Source organism: Bison bison, unplaced genomic scaffold, assembly GCF_000754665.1.
Source record: "Bison bison bison isolate TAMUID 2011002044 unplaced genomic scaffold, Bison_UMD1.0 scf7180017864201, whole genome shotgun sequence".
In the NCBI taxonomy this organism is placed as follows: domain Eukaryota; kingdom Metazoa; phylum Chordata; class Mammalia; order Artiodactyla; family Bovidae; genus Bison; species Bison bison.
This window is the reverse complement of record NW_011494773.1, coordinates 3,179,991-3,200,103: the sequence shown is the minus strand read 5'-3', so window position 1 is coordinate 3,200,103 and position 20,113 is coordinate 3,179,991. Positions and strand designations below refer to the sequence as shown.

The following is a 20,113-nucleotide window of genomic DNA, read 5'->3' as shown; positions in this document are numbered from 1 at the left end:
TCTCTCTCTGCCTGAGCCTTGGCATGTATTTGAGGGATATGGATGTGTGTGTATGATGTTCATTCTTTTGTGTGTGTGTGTGTGTGTGTGTGTGTTGTTTGTTTCATTTTAGTTAAAAGGAGAAATGTTATTTTCTATATTGATGAGCTTTGGTTTGAGCAAGGAAGAGATGAACGTTCCTAGGAGCTGTGGGTCTTCAATAATGGATACAGTCGACAGGAGTACTTTCTCTGCCTGAGTAACAGAGAACCCATGATGACTGAGTAGTTCAGAAACATGGGTAGTCGCACCACTGTGACCTACTTTCTCTGCTTCCAAAGAGACAGAGCATCTGGAGACCCTGAATGCAATTAACCAAGCTGCAAGACACTGCCTACAAGCCTCCGTCACTGAGGAAGGGTGGCCTGCATCTTGCTGAGGGTTCTACAGGCCCGTGAACGAGGCTGCACCAACCTGATGGACTTGTTGGCTCCACTCACACCAGCACTACGGCAAAAGATGCCTTCTGCGCGTGTGTAAGAGGTGACCGTCATGAAAGCAGCCAGAGTCGTTAAGTCCGTCACATCACTGATCCACAGGATTGATCTTTGGAGGTAATGGATAACCCAGGATGATCCAGTAGTTTAGAAACATGGGTAGTCCCACCTCTGAGACCTACTTTCTTTGTTTCGTGTCTATCAAGCAATCATAAAAACAGGTAACTGATTTATCTCACAAACTTACTGTGGGATTAAAATAAGGGTTTTTTTTTAATATTTAAAAATACTATAATATTAAAATTGTGATTATAGCTTTTAATAGTAAGAGATCAAAATATGATTGGTCAATAGTCAACCTCACAGCTTTAAAAACATGCTATGCTTAGCTGGACACTGTCCATGCCTGCTATCGCCACAGCTGCCATCTTCAGGAAGAAAGACCCTTGGAAAAGCCTAGTCTCCTTGACGTTTAGAAGACATACTACAGCAGAAAAATACAGACATGTATATCATGGGCTTATATGTGTGAACAATTTGAAATAAACAGGAGTATCATTAGCGCCTGTGTTAGAAAAGAGACATAACTTAAATGGAGGGAGGGATCATCTAAAATTAGTGATGGGGATTTTGTACATAAATGAACACGCTGCTTGGAGATGTTTACTACTATAATCAAAAGGGTACGATGAATTCATGACTGGGAGAAAGAAAGCATTTATGAAGGGGTACACCCTGGGCAGGGAGGGCAACAGAACCTTCAAACAAACATGAGTATGGAGTGTGTACATACACTTCAAGGAATTTAAGTTCAGTTTCTAGTTATGGTTGAAAGAAAGCTATGTAACTGAAACCAGTAATTGTGGTGAACCATACCCTTCAGAGAAAAGTCACCATTGTTTCTAAAGAAGCACAGAGCTCTTCAGGGTAGACTCGCTCTGTTTTGCCTATGATGCCTCGGTCTAGAAGGAGGTACATTGATCACATGCAGAAAGGAGCCAGGAGGCTAGAGCAGAGTCTTTTAAAAATTCACATTGCCCGGATTTTCATGAGAGTTTAAAATGGAAAAATAATGCTTCTAGGAATACATCTGGAATCTATGACTCTGTGTGTGTGTGTGGGTGTGTGTGTGTGTGTGTGTGTGAAAGGGAGAGAGAGAGAAACTGTTCATCTTTCTGAATCATCCCCTTTATCTCCCTCCACTTCCATTTTTCCTTTTAAGATGTGAGACCTGTCACAGTTGGCCTTCTAATCTTACAAAACAAAATCTAAAATGGAAAAAAAAAAGTTATCTGCTTAAAGCCAATGTGCATTTCCCTAGAACCCCAAAGGGCTGAGTATTTCTTATGTCTCTGGCTCTCTCTTACCTTAAAATAGATGGTTAAAAATTGACACTAAATCCTCTTTTCTGGGAGCTAAGTAGGAGGTCATATTTGTTTTCATTTGGGTTCAGGGAGGGGTTGTTCTTGGTTTTAATCTTTTCTGCTGTTTTTCAGAGAAGCTGACAGCCGGCTCCTGGTGGTTGGTTTCAGGTATGCAGTCCGGTTGGGTGGTTTCAGGTGGGGAGCACGGTGCAGGGAGGGGAAGGGGGAGGGGACAGGGGGATGCCAGCCCCTGTAGGCTGCTCAGTACACTCTGTTCGCAAGGCTGTTTGCTATGCGGGCCGCAGGCTTTGGGCCTTTGAAGGGTTGAATACCATCTTTTGATTTACTATGGCTGATGGTGGGGAGGACTGGAAACTCAAGAACACTCACAAAGATCCAGCAAAAGAAAAAAAAAAAAAAAAAAAAAAAAAACCAAACACACACGTACACAAAAGAAAAACCAAGAGACGCACTGACAACAGAAATCCAATGTGGTTGGAAAAGAAAAAGGGCATAGTATTGTAAAAGCTGCAAACTGGAAAAAAAAGGAGACACAACTAAACAAGCCACTGCTCAAAACAGTCTTCTGTGTCCTAGAGCATTTGAGGATTGTAGTACAGGCACTTTTCAAGTGTAACCAGTTGACCTGACAGCAGATAAGAGTGGTATGGATTTCCCACCTTCCCAGCAGGCCATCTAGGATTCTGGACCATGTTGTATCTGCTACATGTGTCCACCATGTCATCCCCACGCCTCTGACAAGCCATCCTACTGACATCTTTGGGAAGGAGCTGTGTATCTAAACATATTCTACATCCTCAAACCAATCATAGGCTTAGAAAGTTTGAACTCAGCTGTGACAACACAGGCATTGACTTTCTATTGAGTAGAATCAACAGAAACACAGATTGCTTTTTTTTTTTTTTCTTGCAAAAACCAAGAGGTCCCCACTTTCCAAAGTGTATTGATTAGAATTCAGTCAAGGTCAGTAGCCCAAAAGAATGTGAGGCCATAAAAACAGGAATTTCCAAAGTATTACTATAAGTAATTACAGTAGAAGAAGAGGTCCTTTCTCAATAAAATTACAATTTGAAATCGCCAATTTTTCAACAAGAAGGAAAACTGGATATGTATTATATGAGAACAGAGTAACTGTTAGCAGTGTGACTTAATCATCTTTATAAAAAGGGCTGCTGAATGAGGGTAGGAATGTCAGGAAGGAAGAAGGAGATACGTATCAGGAGACACACTGTCCTTCAATGTGTCAGACTCTAAACTCAGAGAATTTTCCTGCAGTGGAATCACGGAAACAACGCGCCTGGTCCTCCCTACTAGGAGAAAGTATAAGGAGATAGTAGTGTTGTCAAGGCCACTAGAATTTCCCATGCGATTGGTCCTTGTGGAGCTTCAAACTGCATTCCCCATCCCACTTATGTGGCTCTGTTCCCTCCAATACCACCCTCCCATTTTGCTTCTATCTCCTGCCCTGGCCCTGCTCTCTAACTTCGACTGTTTTGAGTGGTGACCGAGGAGTTGGACTTAATGAGAATGGGATTGATCAAAAGATGGACCAAAGTAGCGTGTTTCACACAAAGCTAAACGATTCCAAAAAACCAAGAAAGGAAACTTAGAAAACGAATCTTCTAGTAAAGAAATACCACCACTGTCAGAAACCAGAAATTGACATCAAAAACCTCATGCAGAAACAAGGAGAAGGTGTTTGTTGCTGTTGGGTTTTATCCTCAGTCTATTAAACAAGAGGTGAGCAGCTAACTTTCAAGAAACAAACAAAGAATTCAATCAAACCAATGAAAATCGGAAAAGAAAGGGAAGACAAGCCCAAACGGAGTGGCAGAGGGTACTTCATACGATACCTAAGTTAACCATGAGCTTGACACGCCCCCCATCGAGCTCCAAACGCAGGGTGTCGGCAGAGTCCCTGGAGGTGGTGGCCACCAGCAGCCCGTAAGCTCGCTGGGACATGAAGCGGAAGGACACGTCCTCTGCCTCAGTGTGCATGACCATGGGCATGATGATCTTCATGTACATGCTGCCGTCGTAGCTCAGGATGGACGCCTCTGCAGAGAAGAAAGGAAGAGATGGTTAGGAGGAAGCATTTCAGCATTTGCCTTCACTTCCAGGGTAAGCAGGATAGTATGGAGATGCACCAACTTTGTAGACAGGTAGCTTGTGTTTGGGAGCTTCCCTGGTAGGTCAGTTGGTAAAGAATCCACCTGCATTGCAGGAGACCCCAGTTCAATCCCTGGGTTGGGAAGATCTCCTGGAGAAGGCAATGGCAACCCACTCCAGTATCCTTGCCTGGAAAATCCCATGGACAGAGGAGCCTGGCAGGCTGCAGTCCATAGGTCACAAAGAGGTGGGCACGACTGAGGAACTAACATGGGCTTGCATTTGCTCAATCTCCATTGCCACTTTTAGGCTAGATGCAGGCCCCTTAAATGCTGAGGGTCTATTTCCTCTTTTGCAAAGGACATCTGGTAGCCTTGGTCCCTGCTCTACCATGCTCACCGACTCGCCAATGGCATCAAATGAAGTAATGGATGTGAAGTCATTCTGCAGAAGTGAAAATATCCTCACAGATGGTAGTAATTGTAATTCTGGGCTTCCCTGGTGGCCCAGATGGTAAAGCATCTGCCCATAATGTGGGAGACCCAGGTTCGATCCCTGGGTTGGGGAGATCCCCTGAAGAAGGAAATGGCAACATACTCCAGTACTCTTGCCTGGAAAATCCTATGGACAGAGGAGCCTGGCAGGGCTACAGTCCATGGGGTCGCAAAGAGTCAGACACGACTGAGCGACTTCACTTTCTTTCTTACACTGTAGATACGACAAAGCCAAAGACACTAAACAAAGCCTGAGTCCTGTGAGCACTTCATGAAGAACCTGAGAGTAGGCGCAGTTTATAAGCACCGTAGCAAATACATACATACTTGCCAAATGCTGCTGGGAAGAGAACAGCAGCATAGCCAGGCCTCAGAGCATCCCTAGTAGCCAGGCCTTGTGAGAGTCTGCTTGGCCCATTCAAAGAAGACTGATAAGAGCCAGGGCTAGAACAACAAAAGCTAAGGACAGCTTTGAAAACCAGCCATTTTATTTTTATTCCAGTAGTACCTTTATAAGAAAAGGAGCAGCTCACCTTTTTGCCAATCCAAACAACACTTTGGTTATGAGCCCTCCAGCCCCTCCAATATGTTAGCTCACTTAATGCCACAAGGTGGGTCTATTATTCCTACTTTCAAACAGAAAACCACAGCTCATGGTGGGGGATGGGTATTATCATCCCAAAGTCACATAGTCTGGATTTTAATCCAGTATATCCAATAGCAAGTCCAGGGCCTGTTCTGTAGCATCAAGTCGTTCAAAATGTGAATTTGTTGAATCATTCATTGAGCAAATATGTTTACAGAACACAGGACAAGAGCATCACTCACTTTCCCATGAAGCCAGTCATCACTGAGCTCTGTTTCTGGCATTGAAGCAGTCCTTATTAAATATTTGCTGTTGCTAAATATTTGCTGCTGCTGCTGCCGCTGCTAAGTCGCTTCAGTCATGTCCAACTCTGTGCGACCCCACAGATGGCAGCCCACCAGGCTCCGCCATCCCTGGGATTCTCCAGGCAAGAACACTGGAGTGGGTTGCCATTTCCTTCTCCAATGCATGAAAGTGAAAGTGAAGTCAATCAGTAAGTGTCCGACTCTTCATGACCCCATGGACTGCAGCCTACCAGGCTCCTCTGTCCATGGGATTTTCCAGGCAAGAGTACTAGAGTGGGTTGCCAATATTTGCTACTTTCCTATATACACTGTCCCCTTGAGAAGGAACTGGTAACCCACTCCAGTATTCTTGCCTGGAAAAATCCCATGAGCAGAGGAGTTTGGCAGCCTACAGTCCTCGGGGTCACAAAAGAGTCAGACACGACTTAGCACATGTGCACTATGGAGGGTACAAAAGGCGAAGCAAACAAGATCCCTGTTTTGAAGGCAGAAACAGTGCACACAAATAACCGAACTAGAATTTTAAAATGGCTAAATGGCCCAGCAAAGGTGCATCAGTAAAGCCAGGCACATTCAGAAGACAGAGGCTATAGCACGCAGGTGAGTGGAGTACATGGGGTAGTCTGAAACTGGTCTTGGTAGATGGGTGGAGTTTTTAATGAAAAGTGATGCCATCAGATTTGATAGGTAGACAAAACAGTGTCTCCATATATAAAAAAGAAAGAAATAGGGGAATGCTCAGATAATAGCAAACTTCACCAGAAGCATCAAGCATATTTTGAGAATAGTTACACAAAGGTGCTTTGACATTACAATGAAATCAACAGATTTGGGTAGATACTGAGAAGTAAATGAATGATTAACAAAGAGATAAACATCTTCTGTCTTCCTGTATAAAAGGAACAGGAACAGATTGGAGAGACGAGGCAGACCACACGGAAGGTTCTCAAAATAGTCTGTGTCATCATCATACCCCCAATCTTACTTTCACAACACACAAGGTGCATGAAGAACAGTATAAATACACCTGTCATCCCTGGGAATCGACCATCACCCAGTAAAATCCGTGACATGCTAATAGCTGTATATTGCAATTTGCAAACTCTAAGGGTCACAAATAAAGGTGGGACAGTAACAGACACCATCAAACTGAAAACATATTTTGAAGATCTGCTCTTAGATGCGAAGGATAATCTAAATTTAACACACACTCTAGACGCGAAAGAAACTTCTATCTCCTGAAAGAGCAGAATCAAAAGATCAATAATGATCACTAAAATTTACTGAGCACTTAAACCATTTACTTGCGCTTTCTAAGACTTTACATGCATTAAGATGCATTCAATCCTCACAAGCACATCATGAAGAAGACACTATTATTATAGTTTATAGATACCAGGTCGCACATCTAACAAACAGCAAAGCTAGAAGTTAAATGCAGGCAGTCTGATCCTCATAGCTGTACACTTGATGATTCTGCCACATTTCGAGAGTTATACCAGAATCACACCCATGTTTCTTAGCACCCAAAGTACATCTATAATGCTTCATGGCAGAGTGTGGTATGCTTGTGTATTTGTGCATATATGTACATGTGTGCACAGACACATAAATGCCATTATTCAAAGTTGTATTTTATGACCATATAGAATTACATAAACAGAAATTTCTGTTTGTTTTTAAAGAAGTTCACTGAAACCTAGTATATTTTGTTATCACACAGTGCAGCATGTGGAATCTTAATTCCCCACCAGAGATCAAACCCATGCCCCCTGTGGCGGAACTGCAGAGCCTTAAGCCCTGGACTGCCAGGGAAGTCCAATGATACAAATTTCTAAATGATATCTTGTTATACATTACTATGCACAATGCTCTGCGTGGCTTTATGATTATGCTGCTGCTGCTAAGTCACTTCAGTCATGTCCAACTCTGTGTGACCCCATAGACGGCAGCCCACCAGGCTCCCCCGTTCCTGGGATTCTCCAGGCAAGACCACTGGAGTGGGTTGCCATTTCCTTCTCCAATGCATCAAAGTGAAAAGGGAAAGTGAAGTCGCTCAGTCGTGCGTGCTTCTTCACGACACCACAGATTGCAGCCCACCAGGCTCCTCCATCCATGGGATCCTCCAGGCAGGAGTACTGGAGTGGGGTGCCATTGCCTTGAACACCATTAATTACTACTATGACTTTCTACTATAAATACCTACACTCAAGCACACTCCTTTTCAAGAGATGCGAAGGCATTTGGTGAGCCATGAAATGGTTGTTTGGATGCATTCAACTTAAGTAATTCCAAAATTAATGGCCAACTTGATCCCTCTAGATATATGCAGTGAGAGAATATGCATCTTTATGTCAATATTGGTAGTGTCGGAGAATAAACATAAGGTGAGTGTGTAGTTAAGCATCCAGTGGTACAAAATGAAGTATGGATCTCAGCGCATACCTTTGCGTGTATCTTGGTGAGTGTGTTCTAATTTAATATAGAAATCAGCTGAAAATAAATTTGCTTCAGAATTCATATTAACTTGCTCAAAATATTTCAAATAAAAGGGGTACATGAATGGAATACTAATTTGAGGGAAAATGAGTCTAAAGAAAGAACGCTATTTGATCTAAAGTCTATCAGCTTACTGAGTATTGAAAGACTTCATCATGAAATGCTGAGATAACAATACTTATACAGTTCTATTTTTTTCCTCTTTTCTGCTTTTATAACTTCCCTTTGTTTTAAGTGAATATTTAACATATTATGTTAATTTCTTTGATGATTCTTAACTATATAATTGGGCTTCCCAGTTGGCTCAGTGGTAAAGATTCTGTCTACCAATTCAGGAGATGTGGGTTTGATCCCTGGGTCAGGAAGATCGCCTGGAGAAGGAAATGTCAACCCACTCCAGTATGCTGGTCTGGAAAACCCAATGAACAGAAGAGCCGGGTGGGCTACAGTCTATGGGGTTGCAAAAGAGTTAGACTTGACTTAGTGTCAGACTTAACTAAGTCAGATTTAGCAGCAACAATTATATAATTAACTAATTAAAAGCTTCTTTCCTAGTGGTTGGTCTAGGGCTTACAACATAAATCTTCGTTTATGAGAATCTACTTCCCATTTATATGAACTTAATTCCAGAAAGACATAGAAATTTTACTCTTACATGCTCTCATCTATTCCTCCCTTCTGTGTTATTATTGTTATTCATGTGATGTCTATATGTGTTTCAAACTCAAAAATACATTGTTATACTTATTGCTTTATAAAAACTTCTGTCTTTTTACGAAGTGAAGCAATGAGTTCTCAGATATATTTATAGAGATTTTTAAAGTTAAGCTTATTTACCATCTCTGTCTCTCTTTCTTCTTGTGGATTCAAATGACACCATCTGGTGTCATTCCCTTTCTCCAGTATAGCTTCATTCATTTTTGTTTTATTGTCAAATATATTACAATTCTATATGTGATAGACCCAATAACACAATGTTATAGATTATTTTATGTAACTGCCTTTTAAATCAGTTAAAAGAAGAAAGAAAAAGATATGCTTAATTATACTTTTCATCACTACCAACACAGTTACCTTTATTGGAACTCTGTGTTTTGTTTTTTTTTTTCCATGAAGATTCAAATTACTGTCTGCTGCCACTTTCTTTCAGTTTATAGAACTTCTTTTAGTACCTCTTATATGGCAAGTATACTAGCAATGAAGTCTCTGTTTTTTGTTTAACTGGATACATCTTTATTTCACTTTCACTTTGGAAAGACAGATTTTTTTTTTTTTTTTGACTATAGAATTCTTGGTTGTTGATATATGTCTTTCAGCACTTTTAATGTCAACTCACTGTCTTTGGGCTCCATTGCTTCTGAACAGACATCAGCTGTCATTCTTACTGTGATCCCTTGTATATGATGACTTGCTGTTTCATGATTTTCTTTTTGGGTTTCAACATTTCTATCATCATGAGTATGGATGTGAATGAATTTCTTTGCATTGATCCTATCTGAAGCTCACTAATGTATAAATAAAAAGAAAGTAGGGAAAACCACTAGACTATTAAGGTATGACCTAAATCAAATCCTTTATGATTATACAGTGGAAGTGAGAAATAGATTTAAGGGACTAGATCTGATAGATAGAGTGCCTGATGAACTATGGACGGAGGTTCATGACATTGTACAGGAGACAGGGATCAAGAGCATCCCCAAGAAAAAGAAATGCAAAAAAGCAAAATGGCTGTCTGGGGAGGCCTTACAAATAGCTGTGAAAAGAAGAGAAGCGAAAAGCAAAGGAGAAAAGGAAAGATACTCCCATTTGAAAGTAGAGTTCCAAAGAATAGCAAGGAGGGATAAGAAAACCTTCCTCAGTGATCAATGCAAAGAAATAGAGGAAAACAATAAAATGGGAAAGACTAGAGATCTCTTCAAAAAAATTAGAGATACCAAGGAAACATTTCATGAAAAGATGGGCTCGATAAGGGTCAGAATTGGTATGGACCTAACAGAAGCAGAAGATATTAAGAAGAGGTGGCAAGAATACACAGAAGAACTATACAAAAAAGATCTTCATGACCCAGATAATCATGATGGTGTGATCACTCACCTAGAGCCAGACATCCTGGAATGTAAAGTCAAGAGGGCCTTAGAAAGCATCACTACGAACAAAACTAGTGGAGGTGATGGAATCACAGTTGAGCTATTTCAAATCCTGAAAGATGATGCTGTGAAAGTACTACACTCAATATGCCAGCAAATGTGGAAAACTCAGCAGTGGCCATAGGAAAAGGTCAGTTTTCATTTCAATCCCAAAGAAAGGCAATGCCAAAGAATGCTCAAAATACCACACAATTGCACTCATCTCACAAGCTAGTAAAGTAATGCTCAAAATTCTCCAAGCCAGACTTCAGCAATACATGAACCATGAACTTCCAGATTTTCAAGCTGATTTTAGAAAAGGCAGAACCAGAGATCAAATTGCCGACATCCACTGGATCATCGAAAAAGCAAGAGAGTTCCAGAAAAACATCTATTTCTGCTTTATTGACTATACCAAAGCCTTGGACTGTGTGGATCACAATCAACTGTGGAAAATTCTGAAAGAGATAGGAATACCAGACCACCTGACCTGCCTCTTGAGAAACCTATATGCAGGTCAGGAAGCAACAGTTAGAACTAGACATGGAACAACAGACTGGTTCGAAATAGGAAAAGGAGTACATCAAGGCTGTATATTATCTCCCTGCTTATTTAACTTATATGCAGAGTACATCATGAGAAACCCTGGGCTGGATGAAGCACAAGCTGGAATCAAGATTGCCAGGAGAAATATCAATAACCTCAGATATGCAGATGACACCACCCTTATGGCAGAAAGAGGAACTAAAAAGCCTCTTGATGAAAGTGAAAGTGGAGAGTGAAAAAGTTGGCTTAAAGCTCAACATTCAGAAAACTAAAATCGTGCCTCTGGTCTCATCAGTTCATGGCAAATAGACTGGGAAATAGTGGAAACAGTGTCAGACTTTATTTCTTTGGGCTTCAAAATCACTGCAGATGGTGACTTCAGCCACGAAATTAAAAGACACTTACTCCTTGGAAGGAAAGTTATGACCAAACTAGGCAGCATATTAAAAAGCAGAGAGACTACTTTGCCAACAAAGGTCTGTCTAATCAAGGCTATGGTTTTTCCAGTGGTCATGTATGGATGTGAGAGTTGGACTGTGAAGAAGGCTGAGTGCCAAAGAATTGATGCTTTTGAACTGTGGCGCTGGAGAAGACTCTTGAGAGTCCCTTGGACTGCAAGGAGATCCAACCAATCCATCCTAAAGGAGATAAGTTCTGGGTGTTCATTGGAAGGACTGGTGTTGAAGCTGAAACTCCAAATACTTTGGCCACCTCATGTGAAGAGCTGACTCAATGGAAAAGACTCTGATGCTGGGAAGGATTGGCGGCAGGAGAAGGGAACGACAAAGGATGAGACGGTTGGATGGCATCACTGACTCAATGGACGTGAGTTTGGGTAAACTCCGGAGTTGGTGATGGACAGGCAAGCCTGGTGGGCTGCGGATCATGGGGTCACAAAGAGTTGGACATGACTGAGAGACTGAACTGAACTGAATGTGTAAATTAATGTTTTTCCTCAAATTTGGGAAATTTTCAATCATCAATCCTCTAGATATCTTTTCTGTCTTATCTCCCTCTCACTTTTCCATGACTGCCATCATAGATATGTTGGTACACTTAATGATGTCCCATATTTATCTGATGCTCTTTTTCTTCAATTATTTTTCTTTCCTCTATTTAGACTTTATAATCTCTATTGAGTTATCTTCAACTTTGCAGATTCTTTAGTTAAGTTTGCTAACTCAAACTTACTGTTGAGCCCCTTAGTGAATTTTTCATTTGGATTACTGTACTTTTAGATAGTTAGAAAATACATGTAGATAGGGAGGGAGGGAGAGAAACAATCTCCAAACGAGGGAAATTTTGGAGTTGGAAAATATATAAATAAATACACATATAATTTTAACCTCTGTATTAACATTATCTATTTAATAAATCACTGTCATCTTACATCTTGCACAGGCTCCCTTAATTCCCCAAATTCCCCTTGAACATATTTATAATAGCTTTGGTGTAGTTTGTCTGCTAAGCACAACATCTGAGCAGTTTCTATTGCCTGTATGTATCCCTGTATATGGCTCACACTTTCCCTTTCCTTTGTATGTTTCACGATTTTCTGTTGAAAACTGGACATTTTACATCACAGACTGTAGCCAGTGTGGACACTACTGCCCCCTCCTTAACTACCACCAGGGTTACTTCCTTCTCTTCGTCCATTAGTTTGTTTGTTCAATGACCTGTGTGTGTTAGTTGCTCAGCCCCCACGCACTGCAGCCCTCCAGGCTCCTCTGTCCGTGGGATTTTCTGGGCAAGAATACTGGAGTGGGTTGCTATTTCCATTTCTAGGGGAATCTTCCCAACCCAGGGACTGAACCCAGGTCTCCTGCATTGCAGGCAGATTCTCTACCATCTGAGCCACTGGCTAAACTAATTCTGTGACATATTTTCTCAGCAGTGTGAAGGTTCTGATGTCCTTGTTCAGATATTTATTTTTTCCCTTTTTTATTTTTTAGCCTGTCTTCCTAGGTGTTTTTCTTGGGTCAGTGTAAGTCACTTACTGCTCAACTATTATACCTAAGCCCCCCTGGTCAGTTTTTTTTTTTATCCATTGTCTGTTGGATTTGTGTGACTTGGAGGCTGATTTCACAGTTCAGGAAGTTTAAGACTTTGTCTCATGTTCAGCCCGGGACTAGCACTTGGAAGCTGCCCCTCCTGTCAGTCTTGGGAACATGCACATTCCTCCGGCTAACCCCACCAAGGATAAATGTGGTTTTACCTTTAAGCCTAGTTCCCAAAGATTTTCCCCTGATGATAAACGTAGCTTATCATTCAGCCAGTTGAGAAGCTGTACTTAAGCCCCTTGAGCCAGTAGGCTCTCCCCCTTACTGATGGAGGTATATGTACTTTAGGAATACTTTCAAGTCCTTCCCATCTCCTCCTCTAATTAATCTGAGTGTTGCAAATATGCATAACCATCTAGACCCTCATGGCTTTCTCCACCTCTGATTCTTTTCACTAAACATCTGGATGGTCTGCCTTTTCACTTATTGCTACTAGTGTCATAAATCTATCTGTCCTTTCAGAATTGCTAGTGACCAAGATCACCACTATTTTCAAAAGTCCTTTACCCATGAACTTTTCTAAGCCTTGTTCTAAAGAGTCAGGTGAATAACATAATCAATACACATCTCAGTGTTAAATGCACTATATCTGATTTTCTTAGGTGCCATCATGCTATTTTTGAACTTTAGAGTTAGTTCTTTATATTAAGAACAAAATTTTGGTTTGAGATTTAGGTAATCTCTTTGTTGAAGTACCCTGTTTTTCTATTTCAGAGATTGAATTATCTTGTCTGTCCTCCATATCTCTTAGTTTTTTTTATGATGGATTTAATCTCTTTGACTTTTCATCAGCACTCACTGTGATGATCTGAGGCTTTTCCTTCTGTCAATACATCAATATTTAGCCATGTATCCTCTGCCCTCATGTTGTTACTAATTATTTCAATTAAGTTATGTGATCACATTTGGCTCTCAGATATGCCACATACAATCCCCTTTTCCATTCACTCTGTTTTGTACATTTTCTTCAAATTCTTAAGCTGTTGTTTGTTACCCATTCATGTCTGACTCTTCATGACCCCGTGGACTGCAGCACACCAAGCTTCACTCTCCCTCACCATCTCCCAAAGTTTGCCCAAGTTCATGTCCATTGCATCGGTGATGCCATAGAGCTATCTCATCCTCTGATACCCTCCTCTCCTTCTTCCCTCAATCTTTCCCAGCATCGGGGACTTTTCCAATGAGTTGGCTGTTTGCATCAGATGGCCAAAATATTTCAGTTTCAGCTTCAGCATCAGCCCTTACAACTGAGCATTCAGGGTTGATTTCCCACAAGATTGACTGGTTTGATCTCCTTGCCATCCAAGGGACTCTCAGGAGTCTTCTCCAGTACTACACATCAAAGGCATTTCAATTCTTAGGCACTCCACCTTTTTTACAGTCCAGCTCTCATAACTGTACATATAGCCTTGATTATACAGACCTTTGTCAGCAGAGTAATGTCTCTGCTTTTCAACACACTGTCTAGGTTTATCATAGCTTTCCTGCCAAGAAGCAAATGCCTTCTGATTTCATGGCTGCAGTTACCACCCACAGTGGTTTTGGAGCCCAAGAAAAGGACATCTGTCACTACTTCCACATTTCCCCTCTCTGTTTGCCATGAAGTAGTGGGGCCAGATGCCATGATCTTACTTTTTTTAATATTTAGTTTTAAGCCAGCCCTTTCACTCTCCTCCTTCACCCTCCTCAAGAGGCTCTTTAGTTCCTCTTCGCTTTCTGCCTTTAGAGTGGTAGCACCCACATATATGAGGTTGTTGCTGTTTCTCCCACCTGTCTTGATTCCAGCTTGTAACTCATCCAGCCTGGCATTTCTCACCATGTGCTCAGCATATAGATTAAACAAACAGGGTGAAAGCAGACAGCCCTGTCATACTTCTTTCTCAATCTTGAACCAATCAGTTGTTCCATACAAGGTTCTAACTGTTGCTTCTTGACCCACATACAGGTTTCTCAGGAAACAGGTAAGATGGTCTGGTATTCCCATCTCTTTAAGAGTTTTCCAGTTTATTAAGATTCATATAGTCAAAGGCTTTGGCGTAGTCAATGAAACAGAGGTAGATGTTTTTCCTGGAATTTCCTAGCTTTCTCTGTGACCCAGATAATGTTGGCACTTTGATCTCTGGTTCATCTTCTTTTTCTAAACCCAGCTTGGACATCTGGAAGTTCTTGGTTCGCATAATACTGAAACCTAGCATGCAAGACTTTAAGCATGACCTTACTAGCATGGGAGATGAATTCTTACAGGATTAATTAAGTTGTCTGACAATATTCTGCAGTGCAAATGAGCTACAGAGTATACAGCCTGTGAGAAATTTTTCTGCCCATGGGTTTGTTTTCTTCTAGATCAAATTCCTTCAGTTTTCTAAGCTATATCTATGTTTAAAAATCATATTTGCTGCTGTTTTGTATTTGCACTGTCTTATCATTGTCTTTCTTGCTCACACTCAGGTGGCTCTGTCCAGAGTTTCTGGTTGTTCAGAGATAGTTTCAGTAACTTAGTGCTTCTCAAAATCAAATACAGTTTAATGGCTTCATAATTTTAGTTCTATGTACTTTTTTTTTCCCCTGTAGGTTGAGAAATGGCAATGTGGAAGGAAGTGGATGGGAGAAATGGAAGGCTCAGTCAAGACTGTGTGTAACCATCATTTAGCTTGCAGGGCTGTGTGTCATTTCTGAGGTTAATGTCCTGTACCACCTACTTGAAGAGCGCCTCCCAAGGCCGTGGTGGTGGGTGGTTGGGGGATGACACATTTCGACTTCTGATCCCTTTAGCCCTGGTGACTTCTCTCTTGATCCTCAGTCCTACTTTCTGTTTCGGCTACATGCATTTGCCTCCCACAGCCATTCCCATTATTCTTTAAAGGCAGGACCAGATAAGAACATCTGCTCAGTCTACTTCCTTCCCCCTAAAGGCATTTTAGAAAGACATCTCAACTATTTTATTTTTTATGATCTAAACAGTACTACACCTGAGGGCCATAAGCAGGGTTTGCAGCCTTATCATGGTTGACCATTTCTCTTGACTTGGCTTCAGAATCATTTCTCTTGCTCCTATTGTTTGAGATCTATGACACGGAGTTGAGCTTCTTTCGTTACTTGGAGCTAATGATGATTTGGCTAGTATACTCATTCCTGTTTAACTTGAAAGAGGGAGTTTATGGCAGGCAGCTTTCCCCTACCATCCTCCTAGAGCTTTTTCAAAATCAAATCATTACATCTAACACCAAAGAAACGATATGAAATAATCGAAGCAGCATTCTTTAATATTATTATAGTATATCTTGTTTTGATGTGATGAGGTCTTAAGAGGCAAAGTGAAGACTATAGGGAAAATAAACTGTAGGAAGTGAATGGTACAGAAGACCTTCTTGCTTACACATACTAGGAAGTGACACCACTTACATTTCCTATAGTCTTAAAGGAGAAAGCCAGACCGGTAGGCACAGATAGGGAAGAGATAAAACAAAAGTACTAGACAATACAATTGATGTGAGGCCACAGACAGATACAAGGGGCCCCTTGACATCAATACAGTCCTATAAATAATTAGCAAAATGTGCTTTCATGCAGTCGACTTCCCAGGTCTCACTTTGCACTTAGCATATCAAGCAGACTTCCTAGTACTACCCAGTGGCCCTTAAGCTGTCTACTGTAGAAAGAAAGTATGTTCATGGTCAGCCTTGTAAGCGAAGCACCAATAAACCATCACCTTCCCCACCAGGTTCTCTTTTCATACCTTCAAGACCTCCTCCTGCTCACTCCTGCAGCGAATGGCCTCATACACTCCCCAAGTATGTTTTATTCTAACAAAGCTTCCAAAATACACAGATTGCTTCCTCTCTAACCAAACTGGGCCGATCTTAAAAAGTGTGCAAATGTATGCGGGAATGCCTGCCAGGTTCTAATTCTGTATTTTGCAGCAGCAGGAGCAACACAAATCTCTAGCTCTGAGCAGACCCAACAATAGCCAATAGTTCCAGGGAACCATAACTGTTACGAGGTGATCTCCTCCCTCTGGTGGACAAGGCTGAGAAGAACTAAGTTTTCACATTCTCGACATCATGCTGCCATTATAGATAGTCCAATGGCCTTCCCATCCCCAAACAATTAAAGCACCCTAAAGCCATGACAGAAAATGTGATGGAGGTTTTCTACTTTAAGAAAAGCAAGCAGGTATATCTACATATTTTAGTATTCAAAAATAAAAAAAAGAAATCCTGGTTTGTAGGATACATAATTTCAAGAAAATGTTCCTTTGCTCAGAGAATTCATGTAGCTTTATCTTAAAATTTCCCACTGAATTCAAAATGTGACTTAATTTATAAAAATTTAACATAACACAAATCTTCAAAAGAACTATAGCCACTGCTTGCAGTAATATTCGCTCATTCATTCAATGACTAATATCTAACGTGTGCCAGATAGTGTGCTAAAATGGGGGTGACAGGATCACAAATAACGTGAGTTACAGACACAAACAGGTAAACTGTCACACTACAGAATGGAGAAACCTCATGTTCACAGCAGCACTGTTCACAACAGCCCAGACGCAGGAGCCACCTAGATATCCATCAGTGATGAATGGATAAAGAAGATGTGGTACATACGCACAATGGAATATTACTCAGCCATAAAAAGGAACCGAACTGGGCAATCTGCAGAGACGCAGATGGACTTAGAGACTGCCATACAGAGTGCAGTAAGACAGAAAGGGAAAAAACAAATGTCTTATACTAATGCATACATGTGGAATTTGGAAAAAAATTCTACAGATGATCTTATTTGCAATGCAGAAACAGAGATACAGATATAGAGAATAAATATATGGATACCAAGGGGTAAAGGGGAGGTAGTGGGAGGAACTGGGAGACTAGGATTGATTCATATGCACTATTGATACTGCGTATAAAACAGATAACTAATGAGAACATTCTGGTTAGCACAGGTAACTCTCTCTCTATATATATATATATGGCCGATCCATCCTGTTGAGCAGTCGAAACCAACAAAACATTGTAAAGTGACTATACTCCAAATCAACACAACATAGTAAAGCAATTATTCTCCAATTAAAACATAAATCATTTCTTTTAGAGATTTACATTTTAAGATAAAGATAAAAAATTAATTTGAAACAAAAAAAATAATGAACAAAGTGTTGTGGGAATTTAGCCCTTGTGTCTATAGCTTTACCTAGCATCATTAGGGAGCGAGTATATCACTTAGGTTTCAAGAATGAGAAAGAGTGAACCACAAAGGGAGGAATTAGAAGGCATTCCAGCTGAGGGAACATACATACAGGTGCAAAGCAGATAAAGGCATGTAATGAAATCATATTAAACATACTGCTTGACATAGCATCTGTTAAATGGTAATTATAATGCAGCAAACTCAAGAGTCAGGAGGAACTCAACATGTCTCAAGTAGAACAGGATTTCTCAACAGTGATAATAGTGAACCAGATGTTGTGGAAGTTGGCCTGTGCATTGGAGGATGCTTAGCAGTGGCCCTGGCCTGCACCCACTAGATGCCGGCAGCAGTCTGTCTAGTCAAGACAAACCAAAGTATCTCCAGACATTGCCAAAAGCCTCTTGGAGGAAAAATCGGCACCTGCCCCGGCCCCCACCCAGTGAGAACCACATTGATTCCATATGGGCTAGAGGATATGGATTGGAATGGTAAAGTTAAGACTGAAGGGAGATAGAGAGGGTCTATCCTAGCAGAGCAAATAACCACACTTACGAAGTTCGGATGTTAGTCAACAGAGATGACTTTTAGGATAGGAAGCGATCTGATAGGACTTGCTTTTTAGGCTAACTGTGGTGATGCAGGGAAGGCAGGATGGTGTGGTGAGAGACTAGATGCAATCTTACTTAATTTTCCTCCAGATACCACTGCCATTGCTTTATTTTGCGAGCATATTATGAAATTTCAAAACACGGTATTTATAAATGATGGTGGTGTGTTTCTCAGAATTGATCTGACTCTGAGTCAATTCAACAAAGCTCTATTGTGCAGGACTATAATTGCACATACATAATTATACCTATGGGCTTCCCCAGTAGCTCAGTGGTAAAGAATCCGCCTGCCAATAAATGCAGGAGACTCGGGTTCCATCCCTAGGTTGGGAAGGTCCCCTGGAGAAGGGAATGGCATCCCACTCCAGGATGCTTGTCTGGGAAATCCCATGGACAGCAGAGCCTGGTGGGCTACAGTCCATGGGGTCACAAAAGAGTCGGACACCACTTAGTGATGAAACAACTGCAATTACACCTATTCAAAATCATTTTTCAGTGGGCTGTCACTATGAGCATGTAAGCCTGGAGTTAGAAAACCTGGGTAGAATCCTAGATCTGAAAGTTACTTTTTTTATTTTTTGTCTGTGCTGGCATGTGAGATAATCTTAGGTCCCTGACCAAGGATCAAATCCAGGCCCCCTTGCTTTAGAAGCACAGAGTCTTAACCACTGGACCACCAGCGAAGTCCTAGATCTGCAAGTTATTTCACAGTGAAACATTTTTGAGCTTCAGTTTCCACATCTGTAACATGTATAATAACAAACTGAATCAGCCAGGATACTAAGAGGAAACAGATGCCCCACTCAAATTAGGTCATTTGATGAAGGTTTAATAAAGGTATGAAGGTTTTATTAAGGTAGAGACAGGGAAGAATGAACCCTCCAGAGGTAATACGGTATTCAGGGTTATTAAAAGCAAACCCCAATTACTATTTTGACTACCCTAAGGCCTGACAGAGCAAGGGGGAAGTCAGTTGCCAGAATCCTGATGCAGGAGGGGTAGAAGGAAAGAACAAGGGTGCACTGAGTGCCTCACAAGACAGTGGGCTTACATCAAGGGGCACAGCAGTGGGTGATCGTGTCAGAGGGGCAGAGATAAGAAAGTAACTATTTGGATCTCATTCTCATCATTTCTCCTCATCTTTACTGCCTGCTTTCCATTGGGCAAACTCAACCAGAATAGATGGTTAAGAGAGGCTGTTAATGTCGTCCCTATAGGGTACCTTCCAGGGTACAAAGCCCAGTGGGAAAGTATGGTGGAGATGGGAGAATGGATCCAGGGTTTCAAAGAAAAGCTACTCATCTCAAAGGGGTGGCCACTACCAATTGATCCAGACATCTGATATTAACAGGTCCTCAATGAATGTTACATGCATATGTGCATGCACATGTGTTTTAATTTCCCTAAAGTCTAGAGATGACCCATTGCTCTCACATGTGCATACTTCCATATCAGAGGCAGCGCTAACCAGCAGAAAGAGCCTAGGGGTCCAGAAGCCAACATTCCATCCCAGCTCCACGTCTCATGGGCATGCAGCCTTAGGAAAGTCACACATTCTCAGACTTCCCTTTTCCTTTATGTAAATCTTCAAGCATTTCCAAAAATCATATAAGAAAATACATTTGAAAGAGCTCCATGAAGTGTAGTTCAGTTCAGTCACTCAGTCATGTCCAACTCTTTGTGACCCCAAGCACGCAAGGCTTCCCTTGTAAGTAAAGAGCTAAATATA

The 20,113-nt window shown here is 41.2% G+C and overlaps 1 protein-coding gene across 4 annotated transcripts in view; it reads right to left on the bottom strand.

Annotated features, from left to right (window-relative positions):
• Nucleotides 1–20,113, bottom strand: part of NRXN3 (neurexin 3) — a 1,738,382-nt gene that overhangs the window by 1,117,597 nt on the left and 600,672 nt on the right. For all 4 annotated transcript variants that reach the window (XM_010844398.1, XM_010844399.1, XM_010844400.1 and 1 more), the window contains one exon: nt 3,715–3,918. In XM_010844398.1, the coding sequence (XP_010842700.1) occupies nt 3,715–3,918 (204 nt within the window). The remainder of the gene's footprint in view (nt 1–3,714; nt 3,919–20,113) is intronic.